Source organism: Siniperca chuatsi, linkage group LG23 (assembly GCF_020085105.1).
Source record: "Siniperca chuatsi isolate FFG_IHB_CAS linkage group LG23, ASM2008510v1, whole genome shotgun sequence".
Lineage (NCBI taxonomy): Eukaryota > Metazoa > Chordata > Actinopteri > Centrarchiformes > Sinipercidae > Siniperca > Siniperca chuatsi.
This window is the reverse complement of record NC_058064.1, coordinates 16,991,569-17,006,621: the sequence shown is the minus strand read 5'-3', so window position 1 is coordinate 17,006,621 and position 15,053 is coordinate 16,991,569. Positions and strand designations below refer to the sequence as shown.

General features: G+C 41.4%; 1 protein-coding gene across 1 annotated transcript; it reads left to right on the top strand.

The window, feature by feature from the left end:
• The first annotated feature begins 248 nt into the window (after nt 1-248).
• On the top strand, nt 249-12,822 carry LOC122871492 (plexin-C1-like). The gene is made up of 16 exons (XM_044186668.1): nt 249-1,543; nt 2,175-2,297; nt 3,810-3,944; nt 4,040-4,140; nt 4,217-4,325; nt 4,414-4,579; nt 4,797-4,899; nt 5,656-5,731; nt 6,769-6,810; nt 6,940-7,073; nt 7,996-8,175; nt 9,993-10,101; nt 10,245-10,424; nt 10,506-10,673; nt 10,933-11,032; nt 11,717-12,822. The coding sequence occupies exons 1-16, from the start codon at nt 548-550 to the stop codon at nt 11,773-11,775; spliced, it is 2,781 nt and encodes a 926-aa protein (XP_044042603.1). The 5' UTR covers nt 249-547; the 3' UTR covers nt 11,776-12,822.
• The last annotated feature ends 2,231 nt before the right edge of the window (nt 12,823-15,053 follow it).

Genomic DNA, 15,053 nt, shown 5'->3' with positions numbered 1-15,053 from the left:
TCAAAACCTAACACGGCAGCGGCGGAGGGCCGCCCACCTTTGAGTCTGGTTCTGTCCGAGGTTCTGCCTCTTAAAGGAGGTTTTTTCTTGCCACTGTCGCCAAATGCTTGCTCATGGTGAGATTTGTTGGGTCTCTGTAAATAATATTATAAACAGTACGGTCTAGACCTGCTCTGTAGGAAAAGTGCAATGAGATAACTTCTGTTGTGAATTGGCGCTTTATAAATAAAACTGAATTGAATATTCAGCCTCACGATGAATTAGCCCGAAACTATAGATTTTGTTCCAAAGCGCACTACAAGTTAAATCACCCTACCGAGCCGGAATGTCAGCCTCGGACGCGGACGTCAAAACCGCAAACTTTCATTATTACTATTAAAATTAATTACAGATAGTTTTCGCTTCCGCGATGTGCACGCTCTTCTCTGCACATTTCAACGGAGGCGCACTGCGCTTTTACGCACGACTCCAGTGACACTGTGTCGGGGAGCGGAGTGCCATGAAGACCGTCAGTGTGTGAGCGCTTTGCTGCCACCGCTGCAAGAAGATGATCCTGCTGCCTGGTCTGTTGTTCATTCTCTGGGGAGAACCGGCTCGGTGCCTGGAAGAGGGTGGAGGCTTTCAATTCAGTGGAGATATCCGCCACTTCGCCGTGGCCAACAACACGGTTTACATCGCTACAGAGGAGAAGCTGTACCAGCTGAGCCACGACCTGACTCTGGTCCAGAGTCTGACCCAGAGAGGAATCTGGAAAGGTGGGCCTCAGTCAGACGACGCGCAGTTTTACCGGGTTTCTGAGACGGATGAGTGGAACGCAACTTTCAGTGTCAACATCTTGCTGCCGTTTGTTCAGAATGGCACTCTGATCAGCTGCGGTGTGATCAAGTGCGGCTACTGCGAGCTGCTGGACCCGAAGAACATTTCCAATGTGCTGTACAGGGAGCACATCCAGGTGGGGCCCGGAGTGCACAGCAGCGCGTCCGTCGGCTTCCTGGTGGATGTAAAGACTCGGACCCGGACCGAGACTTACATTCTGACTGCCGTACAGTCCACAGAGTCCAGCTGCTTCTATAATTTAAATACGGTGAACCTTTATAATACGAATAACGATCAGAGAGGATCGATATTTTCCTCAGCTGGCGAGTCTTCTGGCGCTGCGATCAAACGTGAAGGTCATGTGGAGTTTGTGGATGGATTTCAGATCAGTTTAATCATTTATCTTTTCTCCAACCTGCCCTCAGAAGACAAAAGCAACAAAGTCCGTCTCATATGGCTCGAGGGACAAACAGGCAAAGCCCAGACTCTGAAGTCTCTGCGGGGCGCGACTCTCAGTATCTCTGAGGGTGCTGGTAAAGGCAGCAGACTCCTGGCCTCCTCGGTGATCCCGGGTGGGCCGCCGGTGCTCTGGAGCGGCGTGTTCAGTGTGGACGGAGAACAAACCAACACCGAGCTGGTAGTGTTTGACATCAGCCCTGATCTCACCGGAGAGGCCGATACGGATCCAGACTTCTGCAGCGTCTGTTCTGACAAGGCAACACCGCCGGTGGGTCCTGATTTTGTTCTCATCTTGAAAGTTCTAGCAAGTTATAATAATAAAAACCTAATGAACCTTGTTTGACTTATGGAGTTAAAGTAAACGTAAGACTATATTATACTATCCTATTAGATTAAATGACATCATTAAGGTTTTTCCCCACTGCAACGTGTGTGATTAAAGCCAGTTCTTGGTGCTCTATTTGTTTTCTGTGGGGACACAAACTCAAAGATTCCCATAATGTCAATTAATTCAAACTACGGAGACAAACAGTTATAAAATGTAGTTCTCTAAAAGCTCATTTAATAAAGCTTGTTTACTTCTTACAAAACAGTTTCATGGCTAAAAGAAAGGAGAGGTCAAATTAGTTGATGCTTTTTACTTTGAACTGTGGAGACACAAAAATAATGATCAACTGACAGTTACATATCACAGGATATTAACTGATTAAATATCATTAGTCATGACTAAGGTGTGTAGACATACTTAATTATGTAATATAGCAACACACATCTAATTAAACTTTGAGCAGTGATATTTTAATATGAAGTGCTCTCAATACCTCAAAGTTCTTCACTTCAGAATTCCATAAACACCATTTGGATCTGAAAGTGATAATAAATGTGTGTTTGTCTCTCAGCCAAAGACTCTGAAGCCGAAGACGGTGCTCTTCAGGCAGAACTACATGAGCTCTGTGCTGGCAGTGAGACACAAGGCCTGGATGGTTTTCTTCATTGGGACGGAAGATGGGCAGCTCATTAAGGTGTGTATAAAAAGTGATATGCATCAATTATTAGGAAAAAATGATATTTACTTAGAATCAGTACTTCAACAACACAGGCGGTAGCATGCACCAAGGGCTCTCTGTTTAGTTCTATTATTTAACTAGTATCTACATTAACATAAAGACACTGTGACTTGGAAAAGTAGATTTTTCACTAGCCGATTGGCAGTGTCAGACTATACACCTAGTAAGATTGAATGGCAAAAACCTCATAGTATTTATTTCTTGAACAAGTGTAGGAAGGAAGAGGCTCTAAAAAGCTTCCATTACAACTTTAAATTGGAACCATAATGTGATTTTATTTGATGTGCATAAGTGCAGGAGGCGTTGGCAAATTGACATTTCAGTCTGGAACTCTTCTTAGTTGAGCCTGAAAAATAACGTCCAGTTTCTTGCATTACTTTTGGCTGATACTGACCAGCTTCCAGTCACCCGCTTCTTTATTTCCTCTGCCACTTCTCCGTCACATCATCCTCCGTCTTCTTTCCGTCTCCTTGATACAACAATTCACTTTCTGCAGAGACTCCTCATACATGCTCAATCACATGATTAAAGAATTGAACACAAGTCTTGGAGCACACCACAGTAACCCTCTGCTGGACACAACAGGCTCTTTCATGCTCAGTTTACTTTCACAAGTTTAATTTCGCAAAGTGTCTAGTGTTTCTAGCGAGATGTTGCAGCTGTGGACGAGGTGCTGACCTGTAACTAACTAACACATAGACCTCTAACATCTAAGATGAATTTCCTGTCACAGTTCACCAGAAGCAAAGGTCAAATGCAGATATTCTGAGAAGGCAGGCAGAGTTCAAGGAAGCTTTACTTAAAATATTAGTCAGTCAACAGGCAAACAGATCAACAGGGGGTCTGAGGCAGGAGGGCAGGCACTGAGGCAAGATGCAAGTCAAACACAGACGACTGGCAACAAGCTCAAGCAGGCAAAAGCAGCTTCAATTCTACAGCAACACGGCAAAATCGGCTGACAAAAAGCTGCCCTCCATATACACTGAGACTGACTGGGGAAATTAGGTCCTACAGCCCGCAGAGAGGTTTCGCATCTAAAAATGCCAGGAAAAAACAAAAGCACCACATTTTGTGTAGCTATACTCTATAAGAATCTGTCTTCACATAGTAATCAAGTACATGTGCACCTGTTTAGCCAATACATCTATGATAATCCTTCATTAAATAAGTTCAACAATGTCTATTTAATGGAATTATACATATGTATCATCAATATAGTGATAACTTCCATTTAGCCAAAAAATACACTTTATACCTTTTTATTCAATTCCTTCCAAGTATTCACTACATACATTATGAGTCTGGACAGACGTGGATGTAAACTGCAACTTGACTGGTTGGTGGAGGCATACAACCGCGGGGCGGTAATTCTAGTGTTATCCACCCATTAAACCTTAACCTTTGATATCTACCAGCAGAGCAGCTCGGTCTCTCAGAAACATAACAAAGCTGCATTCTTGTTGTCAGCTTGCTGTGGACATGAACTATCGCACCACCTGTCCCAGGGTGCTGTACAGGGCCAATGACGACCGCCAAGTGTTCCCCAAAATACATCTGGATCAAGTGGACCGTAAACATGTGTACGTGCCATTTCGAAACCAGGTAAGTGAATTGTACATGTATAAACTTTTGAATTTACAATGTCTTATGTAAGCTATGCTTTCAAAGTGTTGTTGAACGTTTGTGTTTTGTTCTAGATGAAGCGCGTACCTGTGTCAAAGTGCAGCACATACACAAATGTGCAGGACTGTTGGTCTGCACAGGATCCATACTGTGTCTGGTGCGGCTCTAAAAGAAGGTCAGGGGAACAACACCTGCTGTTGACACCTTCAGACAATTCTAAACTTGGTTAAAACATCACTTTCTCTTCCTAGTTGCACATTCGAAGATGACTGCCAAGATTCAGACTGGTTGTCCATTCCTGATGATTCCCGTCAACAGAAAATGGTTTCCTACAAAGTTGTAAAGGACAGCACTGGCCAGGTACAGATTACGTACAAGCTTTTAATTAGAAGCAGTTGTGACTGTCAGTTATTTGTCTTTTCAACACTCGCGTCCCGACATTTCTCAGATCACACTTAACATCCAGACACACCTGACTGTGGGCCTGAAGGCTCGGGCTAACTTCGCCTGTCAATTCTCTGCAAGCTCCAGTGAGCTTTGTAGCAGGACAAGCCCTCCTCCACAGTTCCCACAATGCACCTGCATCCTTCAGAATGCCACACTTCCTGCTGAAGGTCAGTGATGTTTGCTAAATATAATAATCCAGTGAATTAAATCCCTGACAATCAAGGACCTTCACACTATGACAAGAATCGTATCAGATACAAAATTCTCAAATTGACAAATCTGTGTCGTCTCACGTTTTATATTGTTACATCGCATAAAAACGTGTGCATTGCTGGAAATTATGACCAAGGCTGTAACATTCACTGTATAACTTTCACTTAACAGGCCTGCGTGCCACAGTTAGGATTAGACTTGGGTCGACACAATTGTTGGAACAACCTAAGATATCCAACTGCCCTGACATCAGGGGACGGCCAACTTCTGTCCTGTAAGTCCACTGCCATTTTCAAGAAATCTCAGTAGACAGATCATTTCTAACATAAACGATAGAAGATGGAGCTGAAAGAGTTTAAAAAGTCAGATGCATCACTGATGAAATGATCAGGTCATAGATAGGATCCACCTCAGAGTTAATTCTAGCTGGTTTTGTTTTGGAACTATGAGTACAATGTACTACTTTGAACTGTATAAGTGCGTGGCGCACGCATATACATAGTAGAGGAGTGTATCTTGCTAAGGGGCAAGTCGCAAATGTCATCAACAATTCAAATCTAGGTCCTGTTCCCGTGCAGTTTAATAGTTGGCATGAGGGAGCAGCTTATGTTTGAGATGAGAGAATACAGAACTGACACTGAGCCTTAAAGACAGAAATGTGTCTACAGGGTAATGAGGGGGTTTCTCCAGGAACTGAGGTAGCCTATAAGGCGATGCACAAAATGTTTGCGATCTTTACTTGTAAGTAAAGAAAAATGGGTCCTGGGTATACCAAATGTATCTGTCAGCTGTGCGAAAGATTCAAAACAATTATTGATAAAAAGGATTTCAAAACATTTTGAGCACTAAGCCCATTTTTATCCCTCCACTTAGCCTCATTCATTCAACATGGGTGGCAATGGTCGTGTTTCATCATCAGGAAGAATATACAGTATTACTATCTTGTGGTCTTTGTGTTGTATCAAGTCATTATGATTCATTTCCAAGTGTTATCAACAACAATAGGTGATAACATTAGTTTTCTCTTCAGGTGTCGGCAGTGTATCGAGGCTGGATGTGGCTGGAGCACAAACGGCTGTTCCTGGGGAAATCGGGGAGTGGGGAATGTAATTATGCATGTTTTTTTATGTATTTATCTAACATAGGCTTTCCCAGACTTCATGCATGCTGTACATACATGCTATGTTTCCAAGTGCTACATTTGAACATCAGTGCAACACACCACATTCATTTAGAGACATTTTTTAAAATTGAAGACTACGAACGACACAGAACAGAGCTCTGAATTTCAAATATTTGTTATTACTAGTTACCAAGAATTGTTTCAACAGACTGTCAGCTCTGCACCTGCCAGCAACAAATGTTTAACAAGATAAGGTATACAACAACATAATTCATGTTAGCTACTGGAGCAATTAGCAAATTAGTTGATTCCGCTATAATTTGTATCCTAGACTCCTAATTTATTCCTTTCTCAAGAATACCAAACAGTCATTTCTTCAGTCATGCAAAGATTCACTTTATCTGTTTAGTTTTATTGTAAATATATTAATAATGCTCGGAACTTTACATATTCAATTTTTGTTATCTGTATGTTAAAGAAATACATTTTGGGAAATTCTCTTTTTTACTTAGCCTAGCCTAGCCTGGATATAGCCTAGCTTAGAACAAAAGGGGAAAGAAGACGAAACTTGCTTGCTTCCATCAAAGTTACAAAAAGAAACGCCTTAAGGCAACACCAAAACAATCTTATTTACATGTTGTGTCTTAGCTAACGTTAGCAGGCTAGTCACCAGCTGACTCCCCGCCCTGCTGTCTGCTTCGCTATGAGGACAGGATGAGTTGCTGAGTGCACTTCACTGGGCCCAGCTGTTGCTGTTGCTAAGCTAACTGCTCGTTGGACCAAAACGTCTCATTTTCTGTTTCTGCACATGTTAAAAAAACACACACAACATGTAAATAAGAGACAGCATTATAGTTGTTGGAATATACCTCAGGCTGGCTGCTTTCTACTGTCTCCAGTTTTTGAGCTAAACTCCCGTTAGCTGGAACAGGTCCTGAATCAACTCTAATAGTACCTTTGTTTTTAAAATCGAATGTCATGTAAACCTGTTTTATTTCTTCCCCTCCCTTCCGCCTGCAGCACAGTGTTTGCCAAATGATGGAGTCAGGGATGAACTTTTCTGTGAGTCTGAACCTCAATTCTCACACACATTCTTCCCTGATGCTCACCGCATTCACATTCAGTAGAGATTAAAACGTCAGTAGAAGGTAACACATTAAAACTGATTATCTTTGTGTGTTCTACTGTCAGAGACCCGAGATCTCCTCCATCAGTCCCAGCGTCGTGTCTTTCCATGGCAGAAATCACGCAGTGTTGTCCGGTCATAACCTCAGTGATGTGACCAGAGTCAGGATCCAGGCGGACCTGGACTGCACGCCACAAGAGTGAGTCACTTTGTGGGCCACTAAGATTATCCATCCACTGTCAATTATTATAGGGAAATGCCACCCATATCACAAACTGACATATTCTGCAATTTGACAGTATTGCCAGTTCTCTCAATACTTTCAGTGACTGTCCAGTCAGGACTGTGTGTGCACCACTCTTTCCTGAAGCCAGAAACTGGATTTGTGGTGTAAAATATGGTTCAGACAGAATCAGGGAGATTGTGTGTGAGGGTTTTGCATAAGTACTTCCACTAGCCTATAATGAGGCCCACGTTGTGGTTGACGCATGCTAGCAAATCTATATTCTAAACTTCAGTTTGGTGTTACAGCAAGTCAGAAACCCATTCATTGTCAACGGAGTAGCTGCTGTTTTACCAGCTGCCCCGTTTTTAGCTTTAGGTAAGCCTCAAAACTGACATGTGTTCGTTGCTCAGACAGACCTTTTGGTATCTGAGCGTCAACTTGAAACTAAAGCTGAGTGGGCTTCTGCTTTAGCGATTGAGGAATTCATGCTAATTCAGAATCTCTTCAGTAATGTTTGAAGGATTTGACTTGATAGACTTGCTTTAGAGTTGTTTAGAATTTTTCCCAGATTTTAGGCACAAATGTTTTGCTGTTTGCTATGTTAAAGGCATTCTCCATTTGATCTTTTGCTAGTGTTTAGATATTTTGTAATAACAGTAGAATTACCATTCGGATGTGTTAAGCTTATGAAACACCATCTTGGTGAGTTTAAACTGATGTTTGATTATATTGAGGCAGATTTTGCTGCTATGCCTCCGGCTGCTTTCAGGTTGTTTGCATATTATTGTTGTTTTGATGTTTTTAACTAGTTCCCTGCGTTAAAAAGTGAGTCTTGCTCTCAGTGAGACTGACTGGTTTCTCTCTCTCTGTGTGTCATCCTGTGTGCTCTGGTCAGATCTCCTGTATGGAACAACACTGGTGTGAATCTGACGTTCCACATTCCCAGTGCTGATAATAAAGGCGTGGTCAAAGTACGTGTTCTCCTCCCAGATGGTAGTTGCCATGGCAATGCTGAAATCACCTACCAGTCATCACCATCCTGCACCAACATTGCACCCAGCAGCACCTGGATCAGGTAGGACTGGATGGGTTGGCATTTTTATATTCCCAACACTAGCATACAGACTGATGGAAAAAGATCAAATAAGACATGACTGGGTCAACTTCTTTCCAAGAATAATGTGATGACTGTGATGACCGTTATGACGTGAAATCTGATCTCATTCAGATACAGTATTTCCAGCAGCTACCATGCTGCAGAAAATGCTTCAACAAACTAAAACTCGTTAACATTATGCTTGGTGTCAACTTTCCACACTGCTGATGTAGTCTCTCTCTCTCTCTCTGTCTCTCTGTCTCTCTCTCTGTCTCTCTCTCTCTCTCTCTCTTTCTATATATATATATATATATATATATATATATACGTACACGCAGTGAAACAAGATACGAGGAACAGAGCTTTCTTTTAATTTAGCATTTTGTCAATGTGTTTAACAAGAACTGTTTATCGTGGTGACTTCTTTCTCACATTATTTAAAATGTAAAAAGTTTAGCAGGTTTAGTCAAGTCAGCCCTCAAGTGCCAAGTGGAGGAGCTTAAAAATATTAAAACTATTAGCAAGTGCTGAGCTCCATTGGAGCTGGAACAAGAAAAGCCTTTATTATATTCAATGAATTTAAAGTGACACATGTAGCATGCTACCATCAATAAATCATAACCGAATCATTACTGAGAAAGCAGAATAATGATTATGAACAAACAAGACCATCACTGGGATCAGCTTCCGCAGCCCCTTTCAATAGAGAGGTGTTATGAGGCAACACGGGTTGACAGGAAATGTGGTTTTAATTAAAAACACAATGTTGTCACTCACGCTATCAGACAGGGCAGTGGAAAGGCTATTTTTGGATCCCCAGTGCTTCGTCACTAACTTCAATAGAGACTTATTCTTGAGAACAATGTTAGTAACTGAGGAACAGTTACAGGTTGATGGTCATCTTTTGAGGAAAGACAGCTACTTCCCAAAAGAAATGTCTTTCACAATATGACCACTTCCCTTTTTAGTTCCAGCAACTCAAAGTGTCACTTCTGCCTTTGTTTTTGCACCTTTTAACAAGCAACAGCGGTAAAAGATACAACAGTCAGGATACTTTAGAGTTTTATAATTTATGTACATATAGCCAGAGAATACGCATAAAAAGTCAAATAATCACAAGGCCATAGGCATTAATTTGTCACCATTATGTAACAATAAAGAGGTGAGTAAGTATTGCCAGTTTACCCTGAACTTGATCTTATTGGCATATTTTATGGTTTTCTGTTGCTTGTACATTTTTGGAGTGGTTATCGCTGGTCACACCATGTTGAAGGAGTGTAAGAAGAACAGAGCTTTTTCACAATGTTAGCATTTTAGCACCCTGCCATTGCACTGAAACTCAGTCCTTAATCAAAGCGACAACATTGCAGTTTCCAGCGTGGTGGTTTGTCACTCAAGGTGCTCCTTCATTGTGCTCATGCAGCCTTGATGCGAGTTCTTGAAGGAACTAGGGCGCTAGTCAGCAGTATACTAGTTTTTGCCCTGTTAGCTGCAGGGCCTCAGAAAGCAATACTGGTTGGTCTTTCAGTCTGCCGAACACTTTGGTCCTGAGCAGAATATCTCAACAATCGAGTTGTCATGACAGGATGTTCATGATCATCACAGGATGATTCGAAATGATTTTAATGACTTATATTCTCATATGTAGGTAAGCCTTATATAAAATTCACAAGTGGTAGCCACATGTGTGTTTTTAGCATCACATTAGGCTACCATGGTAAGAAAATGCTTTCTCTGGTATTGAATCTGTATTAAATTGCCTCTTCTCTGATTGGCTGTTGCTCTGTGTCCTGTAGTGGGAAGAGGAAGGTCATACTCATGGGATCCCACCTGGAGTTTGTGGAAGGGGTCATACACAGCCACGCCCCGCAGGAAGTCAGACTTCCCAGAAGCAGCAACTATCAGGTGGGTCTGTAGACACACGCAATGTATTGTTATCTTTCTTTAATCATGCCACATCACATCACATCACGTTGCTGAGTTCACCATGTCATGCTATGCCACACAGATTGTATAATATTATATATAACACAATGTTTTCACTGCAGAATCTCACCTATGACACACCTGCAGCTGGAAATACTCGAGGGATTTTTACAAGCACTGTGTCTCTGAAAGTAGCCAATGAAACCTTGGCCTGCTCCACAGCAATAACCTACTATCCAGAACCCGAGTTCACTAGCTTCACGTCCACAAGGACGGGGGATGATGTCCGCATCACCATACAGGTAATGCACATTTTTTAGCACACATGCACAAATATAGAACACGAATACAGGAAAGGCTGTTTGTTTCTGTTGTCGTTTCAGAAAAAGGCAGACAAACTGGAGATGACCACAGCAGAGCTGTCAGTGTGGGGCGTTCAGGAAGGAAAACAGTTCCCCTGCATCATGGAAACCAAAGAAACCAGTAACGAGACTGACTTTTTCATCTGTGAGATTCAAAGGACACCCGACGCTAAGTTTCAGCAGTTAATGGTAAATATTTTATTCAAACTGCACCAAGCTAGACAATACTTTATTGTGATAGTAAGCAGGACAAAGGTGGGTCATAGCACCAAATTACAGTAAATCACAGCAAAGTATACTAGTTTTCATGCAATGGCTTTCAAATTGTGCTGTTTACTTTAAAGTAATATTCATACATACAGTAAATATATTTTTGATCCACTGTTCTGGTGAGACGTTCCACTGTAAAATTCCTTTTTTTAATAGCAGTGCCATTATTGTTTTCCAGATAACATATGGTGACAAGGCAGTAACCCTAGGGCCTCCATCTTTATTAGATCAGGTCCTTCTGATACTGCGTATTGTGCTGATACCCTGTATTATTGTTGGTAAGTACACTTGACAGGAAGTGATTTTGGTCCAGTCAGTGTTGTCTCTCTGATATATACAGTGAAGTCTACATTTATCATCATATACATCAATGCAATCATTTCGACACCTGCTGTTTATATGAAAACCTGAACTTTAATTTATTTTAACAAGTTTCTCTTTAGATTTCATATCATTGTGTATGATTATGGTAAAGGATTGTTTTCTACTACTTTCAATAGAATCTAGGCATCCCATGGTGGTAAAAATACAAACTGAGAAGCTTTTCCACTCTGACAGTGACAGGTGTAGTACTGGAAGGAGGACTCCAAAGTATAAAGAGTAGAAACAGTCTTTACTGTCTAATGGCAGGAGGCAATACGATTCTGCAATTAAAGCCTACGGGCTGAGGCAGTTAGTCAGCAGACAAAACAAGCAGAGGGTTGACAGAACAAAATGCAACACAAGCACAAGACTGGAGCAATAAGGCAATAGGATATACTGTAGATGATGTCAGAAATATTGTCAAGATGTTGAATATCAATCCAAAATATCATCTATTGGCAGCTTCAAGCCAAAATCACTGGTATTAGCCTTAAAAACCCATCCAGGTCAAACATAAGATCTTTTTCTTTCCATTGCCGTTTTATGGATTCACTTCTATTTGTCTGTCTGGTTTAAATCAGTATCTGTTTGTTTTTCAGTGTTGGTGGTTATCTATCGATGGCAAAAGAAGCTCACTGCTGGGATGAACATGCTCTGACCATTAGGCGAAACCTGGCTACTCTTCTTCTAAAGCAACAGGCCATTAATGTCATAATGCACGACCTAAGGACCCAAATGCAGAACACAGGAAAGTGGAGAACTGGATAGTAGTGACAGTTTTTATTATAATACGGCAAGCAATGACAGGTTGACAAGAGCTCTTCCAGAGCGGGCGAGTCTGGTGTAGTCCGCTGTAGCCAGTAGTGACGTTAGTAGTCCACAGGACGGAGACGGTGAGTGTAGGTGGAGGAGTGTAGTGTGAGAGGACATATAGACCATATAAGCCTGTCTGTACCCTGTAATTATGTCATATGTGTGTACCCAGTGTCATTTATGTCTGGGTTCCCCCTAAATGCAGATTTGTTACCCCCTTATTCCTTGTCCTTCTTCGCTTGTACCCAGTGATAAGTACCCAGTCTGTTTCTTTCAGTGGCAAATCATTTACACTGTCATTTGCGTGCTGTAATCTAAAGCTTTACTGAAAGTCTCAGTACTGAGAAAGGCCTTGAACTCATCTTCCAGCAGCTTACTTCAGATGACTGAGAAAAGCAAGTGGATGGTTTAACATGTATTCAAGCCCTAGCAAGGCAACATGTACAATCACTGAAGGCTATTCTTTGCAAAGTTTGTGTGACTGTCATACAGGTGAAATACCTGTGCTCCAGTGTCCTGTGCTGCTAAGGCCACCCTGGGCGAGATTTATGCTCACCTGCAGAAGGCCATGGATGACAGGCTGTGCCCTGGTGATTAAGGTGTCTGAGTCCAACAGCTTCATCCAGCAGCAGGCCAGTCTGGCCCAAGACACCATGGTGCAGAACCGCCACCCCGGTCGTATAACGGCTCATTTAAGACACCATGGACACAACATGCTGCAGAAACTTACCACCACAGCACATACCCAAAACACTGGAAAGAGACGGTCCCAGAACAACACAGAGAATTGCTGAAAAGCTTAACACATGTACCTTGGCAAGTGACTGTAATTACTGTATATCAGTGTCAATGTGAACTGAATAAATGTCTTTCATGAATTGGATAAAACAAATGAGAGACTCACGTTCCTCAACCACAACACAAGATGACTTGAAGGTTTTATTGGATTTTTTTTTTTTACCAGAAAATGGATATGTTAAGACACTCTAACAGTGCCATTTGCTTGATGATCAGTTTGAAAGTTGCTGGGAGGTTTTAGTTTGATTATGTGAAACTGTCAAGGTCAGAGTATAAGTAAACCAGATTAGGTGAAAAGGAGTGTCTTAGCATTTTACTGGTTGAGCTGGTAGATAGATGTGATTCTAGTTAGACAAGAGAATGGCTTCATACAATAGTGTCTTTTTTAACGACTATTGTACAGGCAGATCAAGTCTGAGGTCTGAAGAGGTAAAAAAAATAAATAAATAATATATATACAGATCTGTTACTCTATACTCCAACACATACAGATATACTGTAGGTATTATAAATGCTACAATGTAGCAACAAGCATAAAACCTAAGGATTAAAAACTAACAACAGACACATAGTGAAATTATGGAAGCCCATTTCTGCCAATGTGATAAAAAAAGATCCTGTGAGTCATTATGAGAAACTTTATTGAAATAATGAGTTAGTACCTCAAAATAACGACTTAGTACCTCAAAATAATGACTTAGCATCTCATTATAATGACTTACAGGATCTTTTTTTTTAACGAACGAACTGATAATTAATGAATCCTTAATAGGTAGTTAGTGAATAACACAGAATGGAGGACTTTATAGTTGATAATAATGATTTGCTAGAGAACTGACTGGGATATACTATATTAATGAATCATCAGGTAATGATTACTTCATAAATATCTGTGAATTGATCATACTGACCACTTTCTTCATGAGTCGTTCCTGATTAACTCTGAACCAGCCAGTGAATGGAACAAAACTAGTAACGACTCATTCATGACTAATTACTTCAACAGTAGTTACTGTTTTTGGGTCCCCTAAAGTAAAGTGGAGCATCATACTGAGTAGTTACTAAGTAAGTAGTCCCTCGTTACTTCATCATTATCATACAATTACTTACTCTTTTTGTGTCATCATACTGAGTGCTTACTGAGTACTGAATCATTACTTAATTATTACCTCTCCATTAGTAAAACATTTTAGCAATAAGCGAGAAAGTGTGGGATTTCCTTTCATTGTTTTCAGATACAAGAACAGCCACTATACACACATTTGGTTCCACAACTATTTATTTATCTGCAGGAGACATGGGACGATGGCTGCTGTTGGTCGCAGGAGTAAACACACTGGTCTCTGCAGCCTGCAGTTCAGTGTGCCCGCCTGTTTCATCTGAACAACACGCTGGAAAAAAACAACAACATTTTTTCACTGAAACCAAGGGCACAATCCAACACAAATCCAACACCACCTAGTATAGTACTATAATACACCCATAAAGAACGCAACATAACAGTAGGCTAATAGGCTACAAGGGGCCCCGCCTATTAACAAGCCAAATAAGTGAAATACAGTCAACCATCAACACATAGCTACTCAGCTACTAAATATGGAAAAAATGGATTTGTTTTTCACTCACCATTGACTTCTTTATGAGGAAAGTGTTACTCCTTGCAGAGGTCCCCTTGCTGAATTCATCTGATTACATCCAGGTTCCTATTTCGTGGTGACAGTTCAGTACAGCAACATGGTTCATTAAGGTGCCACAGGCCTGGAAATGACCTTTCTGAACTGCAGGATGTTACAGGGACAGTCAGTGCCAGTTTCACTAATTTGGTGGCAGACATGTGCTTGGCCTTTTCCGTGGGTGTTTGGGCCCTGAAGCACCCACGGAATCACGCCTGACTCGCTGGTAGTGATGTAGCTACAGATAATTAGCACCTGAATCTGCAGCTCCCCTCAGCTTTACAGAGCTTTATAGTTTCAACTCATTGTTTAGCTGACCCGCCGTAACTTCACTTTGGTTCTTTGGTTCTCTCTCACGGCTCTCATAGTGTCATAGCAGGCAGCTGTTTTCAGAGAAAAAGCTCTAAGAAAAGCTACTGTAAGCTACCTGCTCAGCTCCAAACGGCAGACAGACAAAGTTAGAGCTGGTGAACACGGTAGAGCATTTAGCAGATAAAGAGCCAAATATTTCCCTCAGGAGTTGGTAGACCAAACGCAGTGCTAAAAAAGACTGAATGTTGGACTTACATTCATCAGGTGACCAGGAACACCACTCCAAATGAAAGATGATGTGCTCTGTAACTGCTGGATGTGTAAATAAACAACTTTTTGC